This window comes from Delphinapterus leucas, chromosome 8, assembly GCF_059928025.1.
Source record: "Delphinapterus leucas isolate spDelLeu-1000000601 "Yukka" chromosome 8, BTC_Dleu_Yukka2, whole genome shotgun sequence".
In the NCBI taxonomy this organism is placed as follows: Eukaryota; Metazoa; Chordata; class Mammalia; order Artiodactyla; family Monodontidae; genus Delphinapterus; species Delphinapterus leucas.
Genome location: NC_143136.1, coordinates 93,783,612 through 93,804,702, shown reverse-complemented (window position 1 = coordinate 93,804,702; position 21,091 = coordinate 93,783,612). Strand labels below are relative to the sequence as shown.

The window sequence follows — 21,091 nt, the reverse complement described above, 5'->3', positions numbered from 1 at the left end:
TGGCTACATAAGGCCTTTTGGACAATGTATTATATAACATGAAAGAAAACAAAATAGGAGTCAAATCCTGACAACCCTTATTTGTATTTAAGTGGTATTAGGTGTATCACTTAAAGCCTCTGGGTTTCCATTTACTCACTTGCAAAGTAAAGGAGTTTTACTGTATCGTCTGTTGAAGCCTCTGTGTACTCTAAAATTCCATGATTCTGTGTGTCTGTCTTATGTGAGTCATTTCTAGTTCAGAAAGGTGGAACATTGGAGAACTGGTGTGCAGTAGCTTAGTGACATACTGTCAGAACTGGAGCCATACAAGCAAAGATCTCAAAAGATCTGGTTACTTGCCAGCTGCAGTGATATGGATTTGTTATCTTAACCCTTTATCATAAAATTTACAGCTCGAATACTATGAAGTATACTACATATAAGAAGCTTGGTATACTATAAAGAAACTTTTCCTGCAGGTAGTAATTGTAGCAAAGATTTTAGGTTTATGAGGCCTGGCTGTTTTCTATGCAGCTGCTTTCATTCTTATGACTCTTTTGAAAAGTTTGCAGCTTCACCATATATGTTGAATATTTTGCAATAATTGGCCTTGTTCCTGAGCTGTTGGATTCGGGGCCGTAGCACTGTCTGAGAGGTTTACATTTCTCACAGTGAACCGGTCTCTTTTTCAGCTGCTTCCTGGCTTCTTTTTACTCAGGTTTCCACTGCCCTTTTTTTTTTTTCTTTTTAATGCTGTATTAAAGTATATTAACATTTGCTTATATTTTCCATTAATTGTAATGCCTTTTAATCATGGATCATACTCAGAAATAGGGATTTGAATTTAAGTGACAACCTTGGCTTAATATATTTATCTTTTAAAAATTCATGAAAGCTATTGCTTTAATTTCTTTTCCAAAGCAGATTTGAATGGCAGATTAATTTTGATTGGAGCTTTTCTTAAAAGTTTAATGTCTTAAGCATGCCAGACTCATTAGCAAAAGTCAAATACATCTCTTTCCCTGTTGCTAAATAACTTTTTAGGAATATTATTATGCATGCCATTAAATGGACCTAAGACATGTAAATGCATTTGAAGCTATTTGAAGGGATAGAATTTAATTTTTTTCCAAACTGTGATATTGTATGCATGTGGGAAGCAAAATGACTTCATAGAACTAAATATCATTTTAGTTTTGCAACCTCTGTTAAATTCAAATATTATCAATGCATGTATACCTTTAATCTTAGCTTTCCAACCAGCAGACTACAGTAGGGTCCTGATGAACCACAACCACAGGAGGAACATTTCAGGTTAAATAGTCTGTAAGGTGCACAGAATACTGGCAGCATTGCAGGGCACAAATTTAAAAGTAACCAGGCTGTAAAAGGCAAGCAAGGAAGAAAGGGCCCTATTGGATAAGTGGAGGAGGGGTGATATTGATAAGAGATTTACTTATGTCAAATAGGGACTCTATCTACACAGTCAATTTCTTTACTGACAACTTTTGACTTGAGTAATAGGAATTTTGTATTTATATTGCTGGGTGGTAGCGCTGACTATCCTTGTTTTTTCATTGTTTCTGTAAACATTTCTTAGCATTGCCTGACCAGCTCAGACTTAAACATTGTATATTACCTACAAATCCACCTATTTCCCTTTTCCCTTCTCCATTAACCTGCCGCCACTGGAGCCAAATGTATCTGGTAAGTACCCACAGATTTCCTTGAGTCGTATGCCCTCTTCCACAGGACTGTCATTTAAATAGCTTTGAGCTATAACCTCTGTGTGGCTGTTTTTATTAGATTTGTTTTTTATGTTTGTATTTATGTTTATTTCAGGCACAGAAGTAGGAGAGCAGAGGGTGATAGAGGAGAAGAATAGCAAAGATGTGCTGGCAGCTGTGTGTTCTTCCACATTCACCTAACAGACTATCCTTAGTTGAACTTGCCTGCTCACTAGAATAGTGCCGCAAACATAAGACAAACCAGATTACAAACTTGAGATTTTGGTGATTTGGAAACAGTTCTCACAAACTGTCTTGTAGATACCTAGTTACAATTAAATTTAAAGTTGGCAAAATGGCTCATCCAAAAAAGGAAGAATCTACCCTGACAGTGCTTCTGCTGTACAAATTCAGTCTTGAAAAAATTTAATAATACTGTTAAATGAAATAACCTTAGATTTATTAAATGGCTGTTCTGACTAAGCACTTCTTCAATTTCTTTTATTATCTTTCTAATTATGTCTAATCCGTATTATTAAGAATGCTTTCCTTTAACACGAATGCTATTTGAGATCACCTGTATAAAATAAAACTAGCCTGTTAAAGCCGGTGCAATACTTTTCTGCTGAGCACTGTGTTTCCTTCTTGCTCTCTTCTCTGTTGAAGTGAAAGAGAGTTAAAAATAGAATATTCTTTGGAGCCCTCCGGGGAAGAGCCTGAGCCATCAATTTATATTGTCCTAGTTCTCTCAGCTTGCAAAATTGATTGTGGTTTCCTCTGAAAGTGCTGGAAGAAACGGGATAATATTGCCACAGTGCAGTCCTTTAACAAAGGAGAATGTCAGTGTTAAATAATACCTTATATTAAGATCTGGGTGTTTATATTCTGTTGTTTGGTATCACTTAATATAGGCATTGCTTGCTTTACAAAATAGACGCTATCCCACAATACTCACAAATTTCTATAAAAGATATTCTATTTTCCTCTTACACCCAGGTTAAATCCAGATATATCACAGGAGGGATTTTTTTTTTTAATTATGATGTACTGAAACACTCTTTATTGAGGAAAGAATAATTTAGGTAGTAGCCAAGTTGGGGATGTATTGAGCGTTAGAATACTGGAAATACTCTTCTTGTAGCATTTTTCAAACATAGTGGTACTTTTCATTCTCTAGGAATCTACTTTACCCTTCCTAATCTTCAACCTTCTCCCTCTTTTCCAGATCATTGGATTTTTTTTCTCATACTTGGCAGTCTTCAAACTATACTTTTGAAACTATCAGAGCTATGTCCCTCCCTTCCTTTGGTCTGAATACTTAGATAATGAACCTGAAGCACAGTGCCACTTCTCTCTCTAATAAGTGCCACTGTAACAGTTGATGCTCTGCAGCGTGAATGTTTAAACACAGGTTTAAAGCAACTTGAACAGTCCTTTAAGATGTAAATTTTATTAAGCAAGTGTGCTTAAGTGAGGCATGTCTGTAATTACATGGTCCTTTATGTTGCTAATAAACTATTAATGATTTTGTCTTGCATAAACAATAGTAAGGGGCTTATCTTTAATTGGATTAGTAGAATGATGTTGTGCATTTCTTGTCTTTTTTAGTGCTTTCCAAGTGAATATTTCTAGTTTTGCTTGTGATTATAGTAACTTTAATAACCAACATAGATCCCATGGTCTTATGTCATTCAAAAAAAGTCCAGTAATCTTTTTGCAGCATTTAATATCATGTTCTTTAGAGAGTATACTCTAAAATTATATACTTTGCAACTGGTTACTGGACTGTTGTTTGTCGTAAGTATTGGAATGAGTGATCAAACATCATGACTTCTTGAAAAACAGTTCAGGTACTTGTCCTAATGCCAGTAGAATTTCCTTCCTGGGATACCAGCCATACAATGTATCAAATGTTAAATGATGCTTTTTGCTTTTTTTTTTTTTTTTTTTAAGTTAGAAAGATTCCTCAGCCCCTGACAGCTTCCTGTTCAGTGTGGTTCAAACCTCAAACCTCGTGGGTTTTCCTGCCTGGAATGTAAAAATGAATGTAAAGCTTATTCAGTATGTAGAAAAGAGCCATTGCTTCACAAGAACTTGAAGGGCTCACCCCTGTTACAGGACATGCCCCTTTATATACACAGTGTCCAGGTTAAAGCTGGCATTGCCCCATTGGTAAAAGCTCCCTTCTTGGCAAAGCAGTTCAACTTGATGGAGAGGAGAGCCACATTTATGAAAATTCTGCTGGAGAAATCTTCTGTATACTCATCCGGAATATGGCAGGAGAGTATACGTTTTGAGTAAAGGCAGGCTTTGAGGTAAAATAGCAAAGCTAAAACCCAAAGAGGAACATTGGAGATTGACATGGAAATGCTCAGGCTGAGTGAGAGACCCAGACCAGGGAACATGGAACCTGAACTATGTCACCATTTGAGCGTCGTCTTCCCCTTCCCAGTTGTTTTATATACATGTGAAATCTTATTATAATGAGACAAAGAAATGTAACCTTGAAATAAAGAGGTCACAAACCATGCATCTGGGGAGTAGTGGAAACCCTGTGACACCTGGTCTTGTTTTCAGCCCGGAAGTTTGTATAGCTCCAGTCTGGACTAACTGCTCAGCCACCTTTCACTCTGATTCTGTTTTAGGTAACAACACTTAATACTCACAAATAATCTTCAAATGAAAAAAAAAAAACTTTCCTGGTTGATTGACTATTTACAATAATTCTTTGTTTTCCTATAATTAAATTTCTGTTAAGACTTAGACTCTGTTTAACTTCTGTTAAACTACAGTAAAAGTCTTCATTAACCAAAATTCTCAGAAAATGGAAGGAGGTCAGGTGTTTAAGTGTTCTGCTTATTTGAGCAGTGTTATTGTAGTACTCTTTCTACTTCAGCATTTTTCCCCGAGAAAAGTAAAGTTTACAATCAGACTACTATGTGCAAATCCCAGCTACAGCACTTAACAGCTGGTAACCTTGGACAAAATGTGAACCTTTCTGTGCTTTTGGTTTTTTTTTTCATCTGAAAAATGGAGATAGTAAGACTTCATGAGATTGGGAGCAGTAAAAGAGTTAGCATATGAAAGTGCTTAGAACAGTACCTAAAACCTAGTGGATGTCGTGTAAATGTTAGCTACTATTATTGCCTTGTCGGTGCTATCGAAGAAATGATAATTGTGTAGTATTCTGAATGAAAATGCTTAGGGATTTGGGCTAAATTTGTGTTTGGGCTGGGTTGCAGAATGGAAACCAGAAGCTGACATAATCTGTCCTAAAATACTTGGTCTTTTTGTCTTGTAACCTTCTTGACACATGCCTTCTTCCTAAAAGGCAGTAGAGAGTTCAGATCAGCTGAGTTTTTTTCTCATCCTTTTATTGTTAACTTGAGGTCTAAATATGTTCTAAGAAAATTTACTTAAACGCTTCCTTCCCATAGCTTTGTACAAGCCCTATTGATTAGCTATGGAAACATTGCATGGAGAAAGGTTTTGAAACAGAATGTGTCATATGGTCCATTTCTATAAACAATGTAAGTGGGTATGTATGTTGCTACCTATGCAGGGAAAATAAGGTTAACCATATATACAAGATGTAAATAGTGATTATCTACAAGTGACTGTTATGCAAAAATGGTTTTTTCCACCCTGACTTTTCCCCTTTTTTGTATTTTCCAAATTTTCTTCCATAAAAACCTATTTTATAATCAAATAAAGCTTTTTCAAAGGTGTTTTTAATGTCCCTTTTTCCCCAGCAGTGTTCAAATTAAACCTTCATTTCAAGCTTTACATATTAGATATAAACTAAAACAGTTCTTTTCTTCCTTATCAAGTAAACACTTTGAGGTTAATTACATGAAAATTACTGTGATTCGGCTGCTATGCTTTTTTTTTTTTTTTTTTTTTCTTTTGCGGTACGCGGGCCTCTCACTGTTGTGGCCTCTCCCGTTGCGGAGCATAGGCTCCGGACGCGCAGGTTCAGCGGCCATGGCTCACGGGCCCAGCCGCTCCGCGGCACGTGGGATCTTCCCGGACCGGGCACGAACCCGTGTCCCCTGCATTGGCAGGCGGACTCCCAACCACTGCGCCACCAGGGAAGCCCCATGCTATGCATTTTTTAAGGAGAGGCATAATGAGTGATCCATGATTCTAGACTGAGGTGATTTGTATTCATGGGATTAAGTTTCATTTTAATGAAAAGGCAAATATGTTTAACCTTATTATATAAACATGTTATCTTAAAACTTAAGTACTGCTTTGGCTATCAAAAGCCATTCGCTAAACGTGGACAGTGAGAAACTGGCCATTCATTCTCAGTCAGCCTGGTTTTGTGTAGAAGGATGTGTTATTTTGATTCCATTCTGTTAAGAATATGTTCTTCCTCGCTGTTTATTTAGTAAGTATAAATATTAAGTGCCCCCTTTTTTGGCTTATTTGCTTGATAACCGATATGGATATTTTGGGTTTTTTTTCCTTTAACGGGGTGGGTAGGGTGTTAAAAGCTTCTAACCCTGCCCTTAAAAAGCACACCATTTCTATTTGGGGGGTTTTTTAAACGTGTACACAAGCCATGAGAGAACAGTTAACAAGAACAATTTTATATTACCTGTCGAGTTTTAAGAAATATGGAATAAGGCTTCCCTGGTGGTGCAGTGGTTGAGAGTCCACCTGCCGATGCAGGGAACACGGGTTCGTGCCCCGGTCGGCGAAGATCCCACATGCCGTGGAGCGGCTGGGCCTGTGCGTCCGGAGCCTGTGTTCCGCAACGGGAGAGGCCACAACAGTGAGAGGCCCGCGTACCACAAAAAAAAAAAAAAAAAAAAGATTAATAAGAGAGCTTCTTAGGAAGGTATTTTCTTTTAAAGTGTTTGACATTCTTATTTTTATTAGCTCCACTGTTATTTAAAAACATGTTCCCAGTTTATTTGTGCTACTTCTGAATGAAGTACTAATATTAGTTATTTTTTCTACTTTCACAATCTTTAAAATCTGGAACCTCTTAGTAGTTCTCACTGCTTTTCTATTTGTAAAATCTCTGGTTCTCCACCAATATTCTGCCTTCATCTTCCACTTTTCTTCCCTGTTCCTCAAACATGTTTTTTACTTTGTCCAGACCTTTTCTTTAAGTCCAGGCTCATATGTTACTTCCTCTGTGAATACCAGCCAGGATTAACGTCTCCCTCTTAATTTCATAATGCCCTGTTTATTCTGCTCTTCTGTTATGGTGTCATGGCTAAGAATGCCTAATTTCAAAGATAGGGACCGTGTTTCACTCACCTTTTATCACCCTCCAGGCACATCTTGAGCTCACAGCATCTTTACATAACCGTCTATGACAAATGAGGTGCTAGAGTCAGATGTTTTAGATTTTATGTTATGTTGCACATTTTCAAAATGTGATGTTTGTGTGGAGATATATATATATATACATTCGTAGGAATGGATATTAGTGGAGTTAAGGTTGCATTAAAGAATCTAAAATACCATTGGAAATTTATCGGTGTAAATTCCATGGTGTAGTGTCCATGTGATGCTGCGTTAGACCACTGTGTCATGAAATCTATAGCTATGTATTGAAGTTTTCTGTGTCAGGTTTCTTTTCATAAGAGGGAGTTGCAGGCAGGAGGCAAACAAGGTGAACCTCCAAATACTGGCAATGAATAAAATACAAAAATAGTTTGAAAAACACTTGAGTTTCTTAGGGGGACGTGACTATTTAAGTCAAGGTATTTAAGTCACATTATGTTACAGTGAATTCTGCTAGGTGGTCACATTTTTCTTTTTAATTTTAGTGGACTGTAATTCGGACAAGACCATTGTAAGAAGTTACTTTCCCAGTCTATAAAGAGCTGAGCCCAAATTCTGACCCTGCAATAGATGTATGTGTGGATGAGAGGTGGTGTTTCCAACACAAAAAAGGGTCTTCACATCCCATTTCCATTCCTGCCCTTTCTTTTCCTAGGGGTGGAAATGTGTCAGTGTACGTTTCGATGATATTTGGACTTTAGAGTATGAATTTGAAATACTTGTTATTTGGTAAGCTGAAAATAGGGTTGGTTGTTAATTATTAGGCTAAGGAGCAAGAAAGAAGCTTCTTGGGCTTCCCTGGTGGCGCAGTGGTTGAGAGTCCACCTGCCGATGCAGGGAACACGGGTTCGTGCCCCGCTCCGGGAAGATCCCACATGCCGCGGAGCGGCTGGGCCCGTGAGCCATGGCCGCTGAGCCTGCGCGTCCGGAGCCTGTGCTGCGCAACGGGAGAGGCCACAACAGTGAGAGGCCCGCGTACCAGGAAAAAAAAAAAGAAAGAAAGAAGCTTCTTTACCACCAGATTTGAGGACTATAGGAATTTCACAGGGAGAAATGTTTCAGAAACAGCAAAACCCTTCACTATTAAAGTATTCACTATAACTGGATTTGTACTTGATTTTTACTTTGTTGTTAATATGTTGCTTAGTTACCGGATATGTTTTGTATTCATATCTTTAGAGAAGGTTGATGTTAGAATTTATTCAATTATTTAGCCATTGAGTGGAATCATTGAGGCTTCCAGGCAACTGCAGTGAGTGATACCCTTGTCTACAATCAGTACCTGAGATGGGATCTTTGCCATTCCTGTTGCTTTAGGAATTAATAAGGATGGAGATGAAATCTTGATATTTATAAGGTAGCAGAAGAGATTTATGGTGCTATCAGAGAAATCATTTCGCTGACCTTTAGTTGTGGAAGTTTGTATAGGCAATGCCATAGTTAGGTTTATCTTTGTAGAAGCTTTTTAGATACCCTGATTAGAAGGTCAGTTATTTATATTTCTCTTATAAAAAAAACAAAAAGAGGATTTGTGGTAGTTTTTAGTAATTTACATAAGTCTTGAGCTAACTGGTTTACTTAAAGGAATCCTCTTAGGGTCAGGAGACACATATTGTACAATTCATATTCACTACTCAAAGCTTATCATTGTGGATTCTTGTTTAAATAACTGATAAACTCACTTAATAAAAGTATGTTTATACTCTTAACTTACTAGTTAAATTACCAACAGTGCCTTCAGTTTAGGAAGAACTGTCCCTTAGGTTTTTGATTTGTGAACTTTGGGCAGATTGCTTAACCCCTCTAATGATCGGTTCCTCTGTTAAGTGACCTTAATAATATAGGGAAATAACCTTAAAAATTGCTCGGTAACTCAATTTTTCCTTGTGCCCTTGACACATTCCTAATATAAGGATTCGTATCTTAGTGTGGTTTTTCAAACATACAACTATTCTATAAAAGTGGTTCCCCCCCTGCCATTATTTTCAGTCTCCAGAAGGACTAGTTCTACTACTACCAACTCAAAACTCTCCATTTTTTAACAAGAGGCCCTGCATTTTGCTTTTGCACTGGGTCCCACAAATTATGTAGCCAGTCCTGGCCCACAGAAACTATTTTTAATAACAGACTGTACTATACACTAACTAGTAATTGTGTATATAAACCAAGTCTGTGGCCCTATAAATTTCCTCAACTGCAAAGGAAATCTTTGTACCCAAACTTTATTTGAGTGTTATTTTGGGAGGGCGGAGAGGGTAGCTGACTTGGGTTACCTACATAGTAAACCTTTTAAATGTTAGCTCGCATAACAGAAGATTTTTGAGACTTGCTGTTTAAACAAAACTCTGTCATCTTAGAACACAAAGTACTTGCTTAGAATACAAAAACATACTGCTAGTGAAATAAATTAAATTCAAAGCAGGATTTAACTCACTGTGCCATTACAGGTTATCAAGTTATGCCCAACCAGCAGCAAAACTACCAGGGGATAGTTGGAGTTCAGCAACCCCAGAGTCAGAGCCTAGTTGGTGGCCAGCCCAACAGCATTGGAAATCAGATTCAAGGAGTGGTCATCCCCTATCCTTCAGTGCCATCATATCAGGTACGTGGTCGCTCTTACCTGCATTGGGTAGAGGGGATTTTGAATAACTAAAATGTGTAGCTACATTCTTCTCCTTTTAATATGGGGAAAATGCTTCTGTAATACATAACTTTATAGTCTTAAGAGTTTTATTAGTCATTGCAGCTTTGTTCTGTCCTCACTTATTGCATCATTCGTTCACTTCATTAACTTAGAAAAAAATATCTGAACCATATTAATTTTGAGAAGTAGATTTTTCTGGCATTGTCTGTGTTTCCAGCTATTCAATACATAAGTATCAATATATGAGCAAGTGTCTTATTCTGTTCTTCAGCTCCTTAGAAAATCTCTTGAGGAGAATGGAATGGGAGGGAAAAATAAAGGTAGAGGTAGGTATATGAAATACAGTACAGATTATAAGTCAGTATTTATAGAATAGAGAAGGATGTGCAATTTCCCATGCTGGAACTGAGCTTTTTCCCCCTCACTAAATCAAAAAAAGGAAGAGTATGTCATGTATTGAAAATGTCATGGATTTTAATTTATAGTTCTAAAGTAGAAACACCTACTGTTTCTTGAATAAGTCAGATTTCTTTAGCCCATCTATGGCACATTTCCAGAAATTTATTTTACCTTCCTTTACCTTTCTGGAATAACCTGCGAGTGAGTTTGTTTTATTAGCCTCATGGTTTCCCATAACTGACTGCAATGTTAAGAAATCCAAAGGCCGTTGTCATTCATCTCAACAAGGTAAAAATAATCTAGCTGGGAAGATAAATGTACATCTAAACACAGGTCAACAAATTGATGATAATATACAGACCACTAACTGAAGGAATTGTGAAATATGGCCATGAATAGGTTAGGGACTTAATACAGAAGTCTTCTAGAAAGGTATAAACCTTTAATCAGCTCTTAAAAGAAAATTACGGGCATAAATTAGTTAAGGCATTCTGAGGATGGGGAAGGATATGAGCAAAGGAGGTAGCATATTCTTGTAATTCCAGAAAATGAAAATTGTAATTAAAATGTAAAATGTGGAATTGTTGAGGACTTTTGAGCACTAAGAATATGTCTACTTTTGAAGCCCCTTGATAATAGAAAGCAACTAAGGAAAAAAGAAGATACATCCTGAAACTAGATTTTATATCTTTCTTTTCTCTCAAACCCTCCATGCTTTTTACTCCAGTCCACCCTGCTTAAGCCAAGGCCCAGGAGACTGCCCATCCCCTACTTCCTCTGTAGCTAGATATTAGACAGGATCACTACCAAGCCAGGAGCTCTCCCTTCTCAAGGACCCTGGTCATGCTACCTAATCTAGTCTGCTGAGCATCTGTTAGATGCCCAGGCACTGTGTAAATAAGATCTCCCTTGAAATATAAGTTTAGGGACTTCCCTGGTGGTCCAGTGAGTAAGACTCTGTGCACCCAGTGCTGGGGGCCCGGGTTCAATCCGTGGTCGGGGAACTAGATCCCGCATGCATGCTGCAACTAAGAGTCCGCATGCCGCAACTAAAGATCCTGCATGCCAAAACTAAGACCCGGTGCAGACTAGACTAAATAAATAAATAAACAAACAAATAAATAAAAGAAAGATTAGTATAACACTGGAAAATTAACTGGTGGATTAACTATAAAAAAAAGAAATATAAGTTTAAAATAAATTACATCTTTGTTAGTGTAGTTTTTAAAAATGGAGCTAGATACTGAAAGTGTTTCAGAGCTAAGACAGTTATTATCATTTCTATAGCATACTTTTTTACAAGTTATAAATTATTTTCTCATGGTATTTCATGTAATCCTTCCACTGGGTGAATGACTGTGAGATGTATTGCTCTGATAAGCAGTGAATGACAGGCTGCTTCATGCTTCCTACTACATTTGGTTAGATAAGCTAGGTGGTAATAAACTGTCATCTAAAAAATAAGCCCGAAGGAATTCCCTAGCAGTCCAGTGGTTAGGACTCGTCGCTTTCACTGCCAAGGGCCTGGGTTCAACCCCTGGTCGGAGAACTAAGATCCTGCAAGTCGTGCATCACGGCTGAAAAAATAAAAATAAAATTTTAAATTAACAAATAAATAATAAGCCTGAAAAGTCATCTACTGAGTAGAGTATATTCTGCGGCTGTACATTCTCAAGTACGGTTTCCTCTCTTTTGGTACTTCAGTTTTTTTCTTTACCACTAGTTACAAATTTATTCTGTAGCTTAAATCATCTAGATTGAGTTGCCATTTTTCCTAGATCTTGCATATACACTAACTTAGATACAATCAGAAATAATCTTAGGATGTTACACTGCCTCAGTAGACAAAAAGACTGAAATATATTTTGTCATAAAAAATTGGATAAATCAAACCAACAACTTTATCTTTGCTGCTGAGCCAAATTGAAAGTAGTTTAAGAGATTACTGTGTATTTTGAAAGGACTAGTTACTAGTTTAGAAACATGTTATATAGGCAAGACTTAGAAGTTAATCATCAACTTATAAATCACAGAGCCCAGGTATAGAGAATGATGAAGTGGTTAAAGAACTAAGGCTCTGGAGCCAGTGGGCATGGGTTCAGACCCCGACTTTTCTCCTTACTAGCTATACAACCTTGGGCAAGTTATTAACCTCAATTTTTAACCCCTTCTATAAAACAAGGATGATAAAAGTAATTTCTTAGGGTTGTTAGGAAGACTTGATGTAATAATATACATAAAGTTCTTGGGACAGAACCTGAACATGGTAGTAAGTACTCGGTAATGTTAACTTTGATTGTCATCACTGTTCCTACTGTTGCTGACATCATCATCAGAAGCTTTGACACAGGCTTTATTTACCAAAATCATTGTAATGCAACTACTGTGGTGCACTTGTAAATTACAAAACCATTATGCCGTTGTGGTCTCTATTTTAGAAACTGGAAACTAGAGAAATGAATCCATTATGTTCATGTGTTTTTTTGTGTTTCTTTTTTAAATTTATTTATTTTTGGCCACGTTGGGTCTTCATTGCTGTGCGCGGGCTTTCTGTAGTTGCGGTGAGCAGGAGCTACTCCTGGTTGTGTTGCGCGGGCTTCTCATGGCAGTGTCTTATATTGTTGCAGAGCACGGGCTCGAGGCCTGTGGACTTCAGTAGTTGTGGCGTGAGGGCTCAGTAGTTGTGGCTTGTGGGCTTAGTTGCTCCACAGCATGTGGGATCTTCCCAGACCAGGGATCAAACCCGTGTCCCCTGCATTGGCAGGCAGATTCTTAACCACTGCACCACCAGGGAAGTCCTGATTATGTTCATGGGGTTTCTATGTAGATGAATGTGGAAAACAGAGAACTGAAAGATCCACTGTTCATCAGATGCCTGCTGTGCTAGATCCTGTAAATGGAGATTATAATGGAGATAATACCCCTCCTGAGGTGGAGGTGGCATCCTGTTTTTGCAGATAATGAACTCTGGGGCCTCAGAATCTGAGTTAAGTCGTTTGCCCAGTGTCACATATATAGTAAAGTTGATGGAGTCAGTATCACATCTAGATATCTTAAGCTTCAGAGCTCACACTTTCTGATCCAGTGTATCTCACTAGTACCCTATCTGAGTTTTACTTCTCTCTACCTGAGGTAAATTGCATTACTCTTCCCATGTGAAAGGGTCATCCTTATTTGGAAACTGTTTCTTTTTTAAAATAACTTCTGGGACTTCCCTGGTGGCGCATTGGTTCAGAATCCACCTGCCAGTGCAGGGGACATGGCTTCGATCCCTGGTCCAGGAAGATCCCACATGCCGCGGAGCAACTAAGCCCGTGTGCCACAACTGCTGAGCCTGTGCTGTAGAGCCCGCGAGCCACAACTACTGAACCCGCCTGCCACAACTACTGAAGCCTGCACACCACAACGAAGAGTAGCCCTGGCTCCCTGCAACTAAAGAAAGCCCGCGTGCAGCAACAAAGACCCAACGCAGCCAAAAATTAAATAAATAAATTTTTAAAATAAAAATAATAAGATAACTTCTACTTTGGGATGTGAGTCATAACTCCTAGCCTACTGTACTATTGATAAATGCTAGCCAAAAAACAATAACCAGCTAAAAGGAACATTGAAATAAAGTGGTAATGCTGTAACTAACTTATCAGGACAGCCTATTGGCAGTTTTACCTTATTCCTAACTGCTCACACTTGAAAGTTTATGGAGGCTGGAGACATTAACATTTGCAAGGTTTTAAAGAACGTTTTTGCCTTTAAATTGCCTTTCAAATTTTAGGTTTCACTGCCTCAAGGTTCTCAAGGAATTGCCCATCAGACTTATCAACAGCCTGTTATGTTCCCTAATCAGTCTAATCAAGGATCTATGCCTACAGCAGGAATGCCAGTTTACTATAGCATCATTCCACCTGGCCAACAAAATAATTTAAGGTGAGTATGAATAAAAAGCCTAATCTTATAGCTCCTCATTGTTTATCAGGATTGTGGTCTGTTGCTAATTTTAAAGTTGCCTAAGGGGCATTACCTGAGATCATTCTCTAATCTAGAACAGAAAAACTACAATACAATCTATTTATCTAGCACTTTTTTTTTTAACAAAATCAGTACAAGCAAGGCATTCCATATGTAAACCAATGGAGAATCAAATTTTCTCTCACGTGCCTGAAAGTAGTAGGCCAGTCTCCTTTTACTCACCTAAGTGGAATCAATAGTTGGCCATAGATCTTAGAGTTAAGAGCGTTTATGTGTCAATATTTAAGGTTTTTGTAAGAGTCTGGGGAGAATGTATTTCCTGTATATAACTTCAAGAGCAAAATATCTTGCTGGAATCTTTCAGGCTCTGGGGAGCCCCTTTTTCATCAGTAAGAGGAGGGAGGCATATGAGAAGCAAATGATAGTAGGTCTATATTAAAGCAAGTCGTGAAGTATTCCATTAGCCACTTAACTTAAAAGAACAGAAACTTCTCTGATAAGCCTAATGTGTTAAAAAAAAAAAAAGTCTTCCTTTGAGTTGGGTACTTTTAGTCTGCTGTTCAGAGTAGATTACAGTCTTTCATTTATTCTCATGACATTTCTGTAAGGTTGCCAGAGTAGCCTTGGTGCTCTTTTTAATACGGAGTCTGAAGGTAGAATTGCTAATAAGAGGTTGTCACCCAGTTATGGTTACAGATGGTATTTAGAGGTGAAGAAGGGGTTGCAGTACTTGCTCCATTGAATCTGTTTGGGAAAATGGGGACTTGACTCTCATTTTATTTATTGTCATAAACACACATACATACACACCTGAGGAACTCACATATTTCCTCCTCTCTGTGGATGCCACAAACTGAACAGGCCCAGGCTTTTTAAACGAGTTGGTTGAAATCTCACAGGCAACTTTGGAGTTTTATACAATGATGAGCCCCAGCCCTTTTGTGGTAGAGCTGCTGCACAGTGAAAATTTAAAAATTTTTTTTTGGGCCTCACTGTGCAGCACGCAGGATCTTAGTTCCCAGACCAGGGATTGAACCTGCGTCCCCTGCAATGGAAGCACGGAGTCTTAACCACTGGACTGCTAGGGAAGTCCTGAAAATAGAAATTTATACTGTGTTAAAATTTCCCATTATTTTTTAAAGCCTTCCAGGTGATTCTTCTGGCAATAAGAGTTGAGACTCACTGACCTATGCTAACCAGCCCTTTTTTTCATCTGTACACTTCAGCTATGCACAAGTCACCATAACCCAGTAATATTTTACACATTTGCAAGAAAGTCATAATATCTGTCATTGTAAAATTTCATCCAAGACCCAGTGTCCTAAGGTAAAACTGTGTCGATTACTCCATACCAGCAAGTATAATAAATCTCAGTTTGTTCACAGGGGGAAAGTATATCTTAAACTCTAAGCTATAGGGTCCTGATCCAAACACTCATGTTTATACTAAAACATTATCAGATTATAAGATTTCTGTAAGAACACTAAGTGAGCCTTTGTTCTGAAAAATGTCTTCCTTAGCTTGAGTTGCTTAGCAATCCATTTTCTTGTGGCGGCTCCTTATGCAGAAAAGTGGAATTTGAATTATCTTTACTTTCAGCTCAACCAATCAGTTATCACTGAGGCAATTTTGTGTTTGGATTGGATTGTGTTGTTATGTGTACTATGAGGATTTAGCATAGCCTGATACAAATCATGTGTCTTGTCACTTTCAGCAAGCCATGTACCGGTCAGAGAAACTAGTTTTACAACAAATCATGGTATTTCTGTCTATGATGTAGAGAAAAATCTAATTTCATTCCTACAGTCTGCAAAAATGGGCAGGCTAGTTGGATAATATTTTCAAAATGCTCCCATTTGGGATTTTTTTGTATTACCATTTATTTTCCCATTTTTATCTTGACACTCAAAAGGAGAATATACTTTTGTCTTTGATCTGCAATCTCAAAGGGCTAGCGTACAGAGAGGGGAACTTGAAGACACTGTAAACTTTATTTTTCAGAACTCTAAAAAAAAGGCTTCACAGAATCTTTATGAAATAATGAAAAAGAAAACCTACTTTTAAGTCTTTTTCCTTTTTCCATCTGCATAGTCTGTTTTTCCTCATTTTGTAAACTAGTATCCCTCTAGTGTCCCCTTTGTCCTACTTCTGGAACTGTTTTGGATTCATTTAATTTCTCCTAAACTTCTAGTTTTGCATTTTGGTTTTTTGTTTGCCTCAGCCATCCTTTGAAATAATTGTCAATAACAGAGTCTCAATCTGAACCACATGTTTTAGTGAACTTTTCCTTCTGTTGTTATTAAAAGGGAATTTGTTAACACTTAGCCTAGAGAAATAAAATGTAATGAGAAAGTTACTTCTGGTGCTAAAACATTGCCTTTTCAGAATGTTTATTTTCTCTTCATTGGATATAACAGCTTTTATTTATCAGCAAAATTAATTAGTAAATTAAGTTATATGGACAAAAATAATGTTAAATAGGAAGGGAAGAGGATGCTTATTGCTATTCCATTTCTTGTAAACTCACCAAAAATGAGTGATAATAGTAATTTTTTAATATAAATTTATTTATTTATTTTTAGCTGCATTGGGTCTTGCTTGCTGCGCGTGGGCTTTCTCCAGTTGCAGTGAGCAGGGGCTACTCTTTGTTGAGGTGCACAAGCTTCTTATTGCGGTGGCTTCTCTTGTCACGGAGCATGGGCTCTAGGCGCACGGGCTTCAGTAGTTGTGGCATGCGGGCTCAGTAGTTGTGGCTCACGGGCTCCGGAACGCAGGCTCAGTAGTTGTGGCACACGGGCTTAGTTGCTCCATGGCATGTGGGATCTTCCCGGACGAGGGCTCAAACCCTTGTCCCCTGCATTGGCAGGCGGATTCTTAACCACTGCACCACCAGGGAAGTCTCTATTTTATTTTATTTTTTTGGAAGTCTCTATTTTAGATTAATAATTTTTAAGTAGATATCTTTAAAGAATAAGGACGAGAGGTGTTATTTCATGCAAAAATCTTTTCATTTTTCAGTCTCTCTCAGTGAGTTTCTATTGGGCAGAATAATTCTCCTGCATCTACATTTTGTCCGTTAAAAGAGTGTTTTCTCTATTTAACTTGTTTGGGTCTTCCTGATTATACATACAATACAGAGTCATTGTAGAAAATTTGAAAATATAAAATTTTCAAAATGTAAAAAATGGTGAAAAAGCAAATCAGCTACAATCTCACCACCCAGAGATAATCACTGTTAAATTTTGGTGTCTTCATTCAAGTTATTTTTCAGTGTACACATAATATGTGAACTTTGTTAAGAATCATATATTCTAGACATTATATTTTCTATATTTTTAATTACATTGTTCATAAGCTCTGGTTTAAAAATTAAACCAGGGACTTCCCTGGTGGCGCAGTGGTTAAGAATCCACCTGCCAAGGCAGGGGACACAGGTTCAATCTCTGGTCCGGGAAGATCCCACATGCCGCGGAGCATCTGAGCCCGTGCGCCACAACTACTGAGCCTGTGCTCTGGAGCCCATGAGCCACAACTACTGAGACCGCATGCCACAACTACTGAAGCCTGCGTGCCTAGAGCCCGTGCTCCGCAGCAAGAGAAGCCACCGCAATGAGAAGCCCGTGCACCGCAACAAAGAGTAGCCCTGCTCACCACAACTAGAGAAAGCCCATATGCAGCAATGAAGACCCAATGCAGCCATAAATAAATAAATAAATAATTTGTAATGAATAAATAAATAAGCCAGCCCCACAATGTGGCCAAAATAACAAATAAAGAACTCTAAGTAGGAAATTACAAGTTTTGCAGTTCATGAAGCCTTACAGATAAAAGGTCAAGAAGAATATTTATTCAAAAATAGGTAGTACTTTTTTGAAAGAAGGGAAAGAACTTATGTAAGGAGAAATTCAGTTAGTTTTTTTTTTAAACATAAGGAAAAAGGAGTACATCTCTTAATCTTCCCATCCACTTTTGAATTATTCGTTAGATTTTTACAGCTTTCTTCCTCAAGTAAATTTTAAGCTTTTCCAAATTGGCTCTCAAAATCCATCCTGACTTTCTTCACAGCCCAAGAATTTGAATGGCTTGCCATTTTATTTGTTATTTCTTCAGGCCATAGGTAACCTAGATAACAAGCGATCCCCTGAGATACTCCAAGTTTAGGAAGCAGAAAAGGTTTGTGTTGGAAGTGCCCGCTTGGCATATTCTATTTATTTTATTTTGTGAATAATTTCTATTGAGAGTGTGTTTTACACTGCTGTGTAAAACAACTCTTGTGTTTCACACTCCTGTGTAAAACAACTCCTGTGTTTTACTTATCAGTGCTGGGGACAATATCAGACATGTTGATGAAAGGATCTTAAAAACCTACATCCTCTTGATTTCCATTTCCAGCCATGATAGAGTAATAGAAACCAAATTTATCCTCCTACCATAACTTTAAAACTAGAGACAAATACATGAAACAAAAGTTTTCGTTAGGCGGTGAGGGACAGTAAACCCTCAGAGAGGGAAAACAAACAAGTGAGTCTTATGATTGCCCCAGCTTGCTGCCTGGGGAGAGTTTCCTAGCCACATCTCAGGGAGGAGGAACCCAAGCAAGACCCTCTGTCTAAGTTAAGGAGATGGAATTAGGAGTCCCAGGAAGCCAAGGTGGCTTAGAGTTTGCAGGGCAGAATACTGAAGAGAAGAGGGTTACAAAGAGGTTGCTCTGGAGATCTAAGTGGGACCCTTTTGAGTCTTAGTTGATTGCTGACTGGTGCATTTATGTGCAAAAACTCCCCAAGGCAGGGAAAAGAACCATTGAAAAGGAACAGGCAGAACAATCCCTGGAGCTCGCACAAGGACAGGAAGAGTTTAAATTCCTACCAGCCAGTATGTCAAAACCTCATAACACATGAGGCATTGAGTAGAGGACTTAAAAGAATACTGTCTCAGTAGTGGAGGACAATTAGCCTTAGATTAAAAGTTGCTCTGGTCCTGCCTTAAACAAGCAGGACCCAAAAGGATTAAATTGTCTCCAGATAACTGTGGCTCAGAACAAAGCTCAGAAATATTATTTAAGAATACAAGGGGGACTTCCCTGCTGGCACAGTGGTTAGGAATCCGCTTGCGGGCTTCCCTGGTGGCGCAGTGGTTGAGAGTCCGCCTGCCGATGCACGGGACACGGGTTCGTGCCCCGTTCTGGGAGGATCCCACATGCCGCGGAGCGGCTGGGCCCGTGAGCCATGGCCGCTGAGCCTGCGCGTCCGGAGCCTGTGCTCCGCAACGGGAGAGGCCACAGCAGGGAGAGGCCCGCGTACCACCAAAAAAAAAGAATCCGCCTACCAATGCAGGGAACACAGGTCCAATCCCTGGTCCTGGAAGATACCATGCCACAGAGCAACTAAGCCCGTGCCCCACAGCTACTGAGCCTGTGCTCTAGAGTCCACGAGCCACAACTACTGAGCCCGCACACCACGACTACTGAAGCCTGCTCACCTAGAGCCTGTGCTCTGCAATAAGAGAAGCCACCGCAGTGAGAAGCCCATGCACTGCAACAAGGAGTAGCCTCCGCTCGCCGCAACTAGAGAAAGCCTGCGCACAGCAATGAAGACCCAGCACAGCCAAAACAAACAAAAAAAAAAACAAGGATATCCAACAGTCAACAAGGTTAAATTCATAATGCCTGGCATCCAATCAAAAATTAGGAAGTATGCAAGGAAGTGAGAAACTAATAAGGCCAATAATGAGGAAAAATCAGTCAATTGAAACTGACTGAAACAATGCCAGTATAAAATTCAGACAGAGGAAGAAGGACTAGGAAATAATGAACAGAGCATCAGTGCTTTTCAGGGGGCCTAATGCATGTGCAATTGGCATCCTCCAAAAAGAGAAAAAGGGCAGACAAAAAAATATTTGAATAGTAATGGCTGAAATGTTTCAAAATTTATGAAAGTCATAAACCTGCATATCCAAAAAGTTCAACAAACTCAGGCAAAAGAAATATGGAGGAAACTTTTCAAAACGTTATAAAGGGAAAATTGTAAAAGTAGCCAGAGAAAAAAAGACACGTTACATATAGAGGAACAAGATAAGAATTCGATAGACTTCTTGTTAGAAACAATACAAGCCAGAAGACAGTGGTATAACATCTGTATTTGGGGTTATGAGAGAAAAAACAGAATTCTATACCAGTAGAAATATTTTTCAGAAACAAATATGAAATACAGACTATTTCAGACATGCAAAAACTGAAACAATCACCAGCTCACCTGCACTGCAAGAAATGTTAAAGGAAGTCTTTCAGACAGTAAGAAAATTATACCAGATGGAAACTGGCTACACAACAGAATAAAAATGAAAAGTCAAACAATATACTGATTGGGAAATCAAATATCTGAAAAAGTACTTATGTAGAGAGGATATGAAGAATTCTCAAACCTCAGTAATTAAAAAAAAAAAACACCTTCAGAAACAATTCGTTTAAAAAGTTAAACCTACGTGTGGAGCACTGCTATACAATAGTTAGAGGTACATGGTGAGGAAAGTTGTGGAAACTTAGTGATGTTCTTTTCTTAATCCAAATGGAGGTTACATAGTTCTTCATCTTATAATTCTTTAAAATGTATAATATATTTCTGGGTACTCTTGTTGTATATATATTTCAAACCCCTAAATAGGTAATAAAATCATTAACTATGGGGGAAGACTTTAAGAGATAAGGGGCAAGAGAATGGGAGGAGAGGAACTGGAGACACTAAATAGAGACAACTTTTGAGAATTGCATCCCTGAAGGGAGCATTGAATTTCAGTAGTATATGGGAGGGGAAAATGAGGTTAAGAGAGAGTGTCCTGTTCTTAATTGAAAAAAGAAGTGTTTGCATGCTGAAATGAAAGACACCAGAAAGAGGTGTGTTGCTATAGGAGAGAGGGGGTAGAGTTGTAAGGTCCTCAAGGCGGATGAGAGTAAACACTCAAATGGAAGTCGGTTAGCCATAAATAAAATGCAGAGGATTTGCGTATGGTAAATGGAGGAAAAGCAGAGTGCATGGGCTCAGATGTTAGTATGTAGATAGGTGTGGTGAAGAGT

At 38.4% G+C, this 21,091-nt stretch overlaps 1 protein-coding gene across 15 annotated transcripts in view; it reads left to right on the top strand.

Annotated features, from left to right (window-relative positions):
• R3HDM1 (R3H domain containing 1) overlaps positions 1-21,091 on the top strand; it is a 113,597-nt gene that overhangs the window by 61,975 nt on the left and 30,531 nt on the right. For all 15 annotated transcript variants that reach the window (XM_022569621.3, XM_089916034.1, XM_089916031.1 and 12 more), the window contains 2 exons: positions 9,461-9,615; positions 13,829-13,980. In XM_022569621.3, the coding sequence (XP_022425329.2) occupies positions 9,461-9,615; positions 13,829-13,980 (307 nt within the window). The remainder of the gene's footprint in view (positions 1-9,460; positions 9,616-13,828; positions 13,981-21,091) is intronic.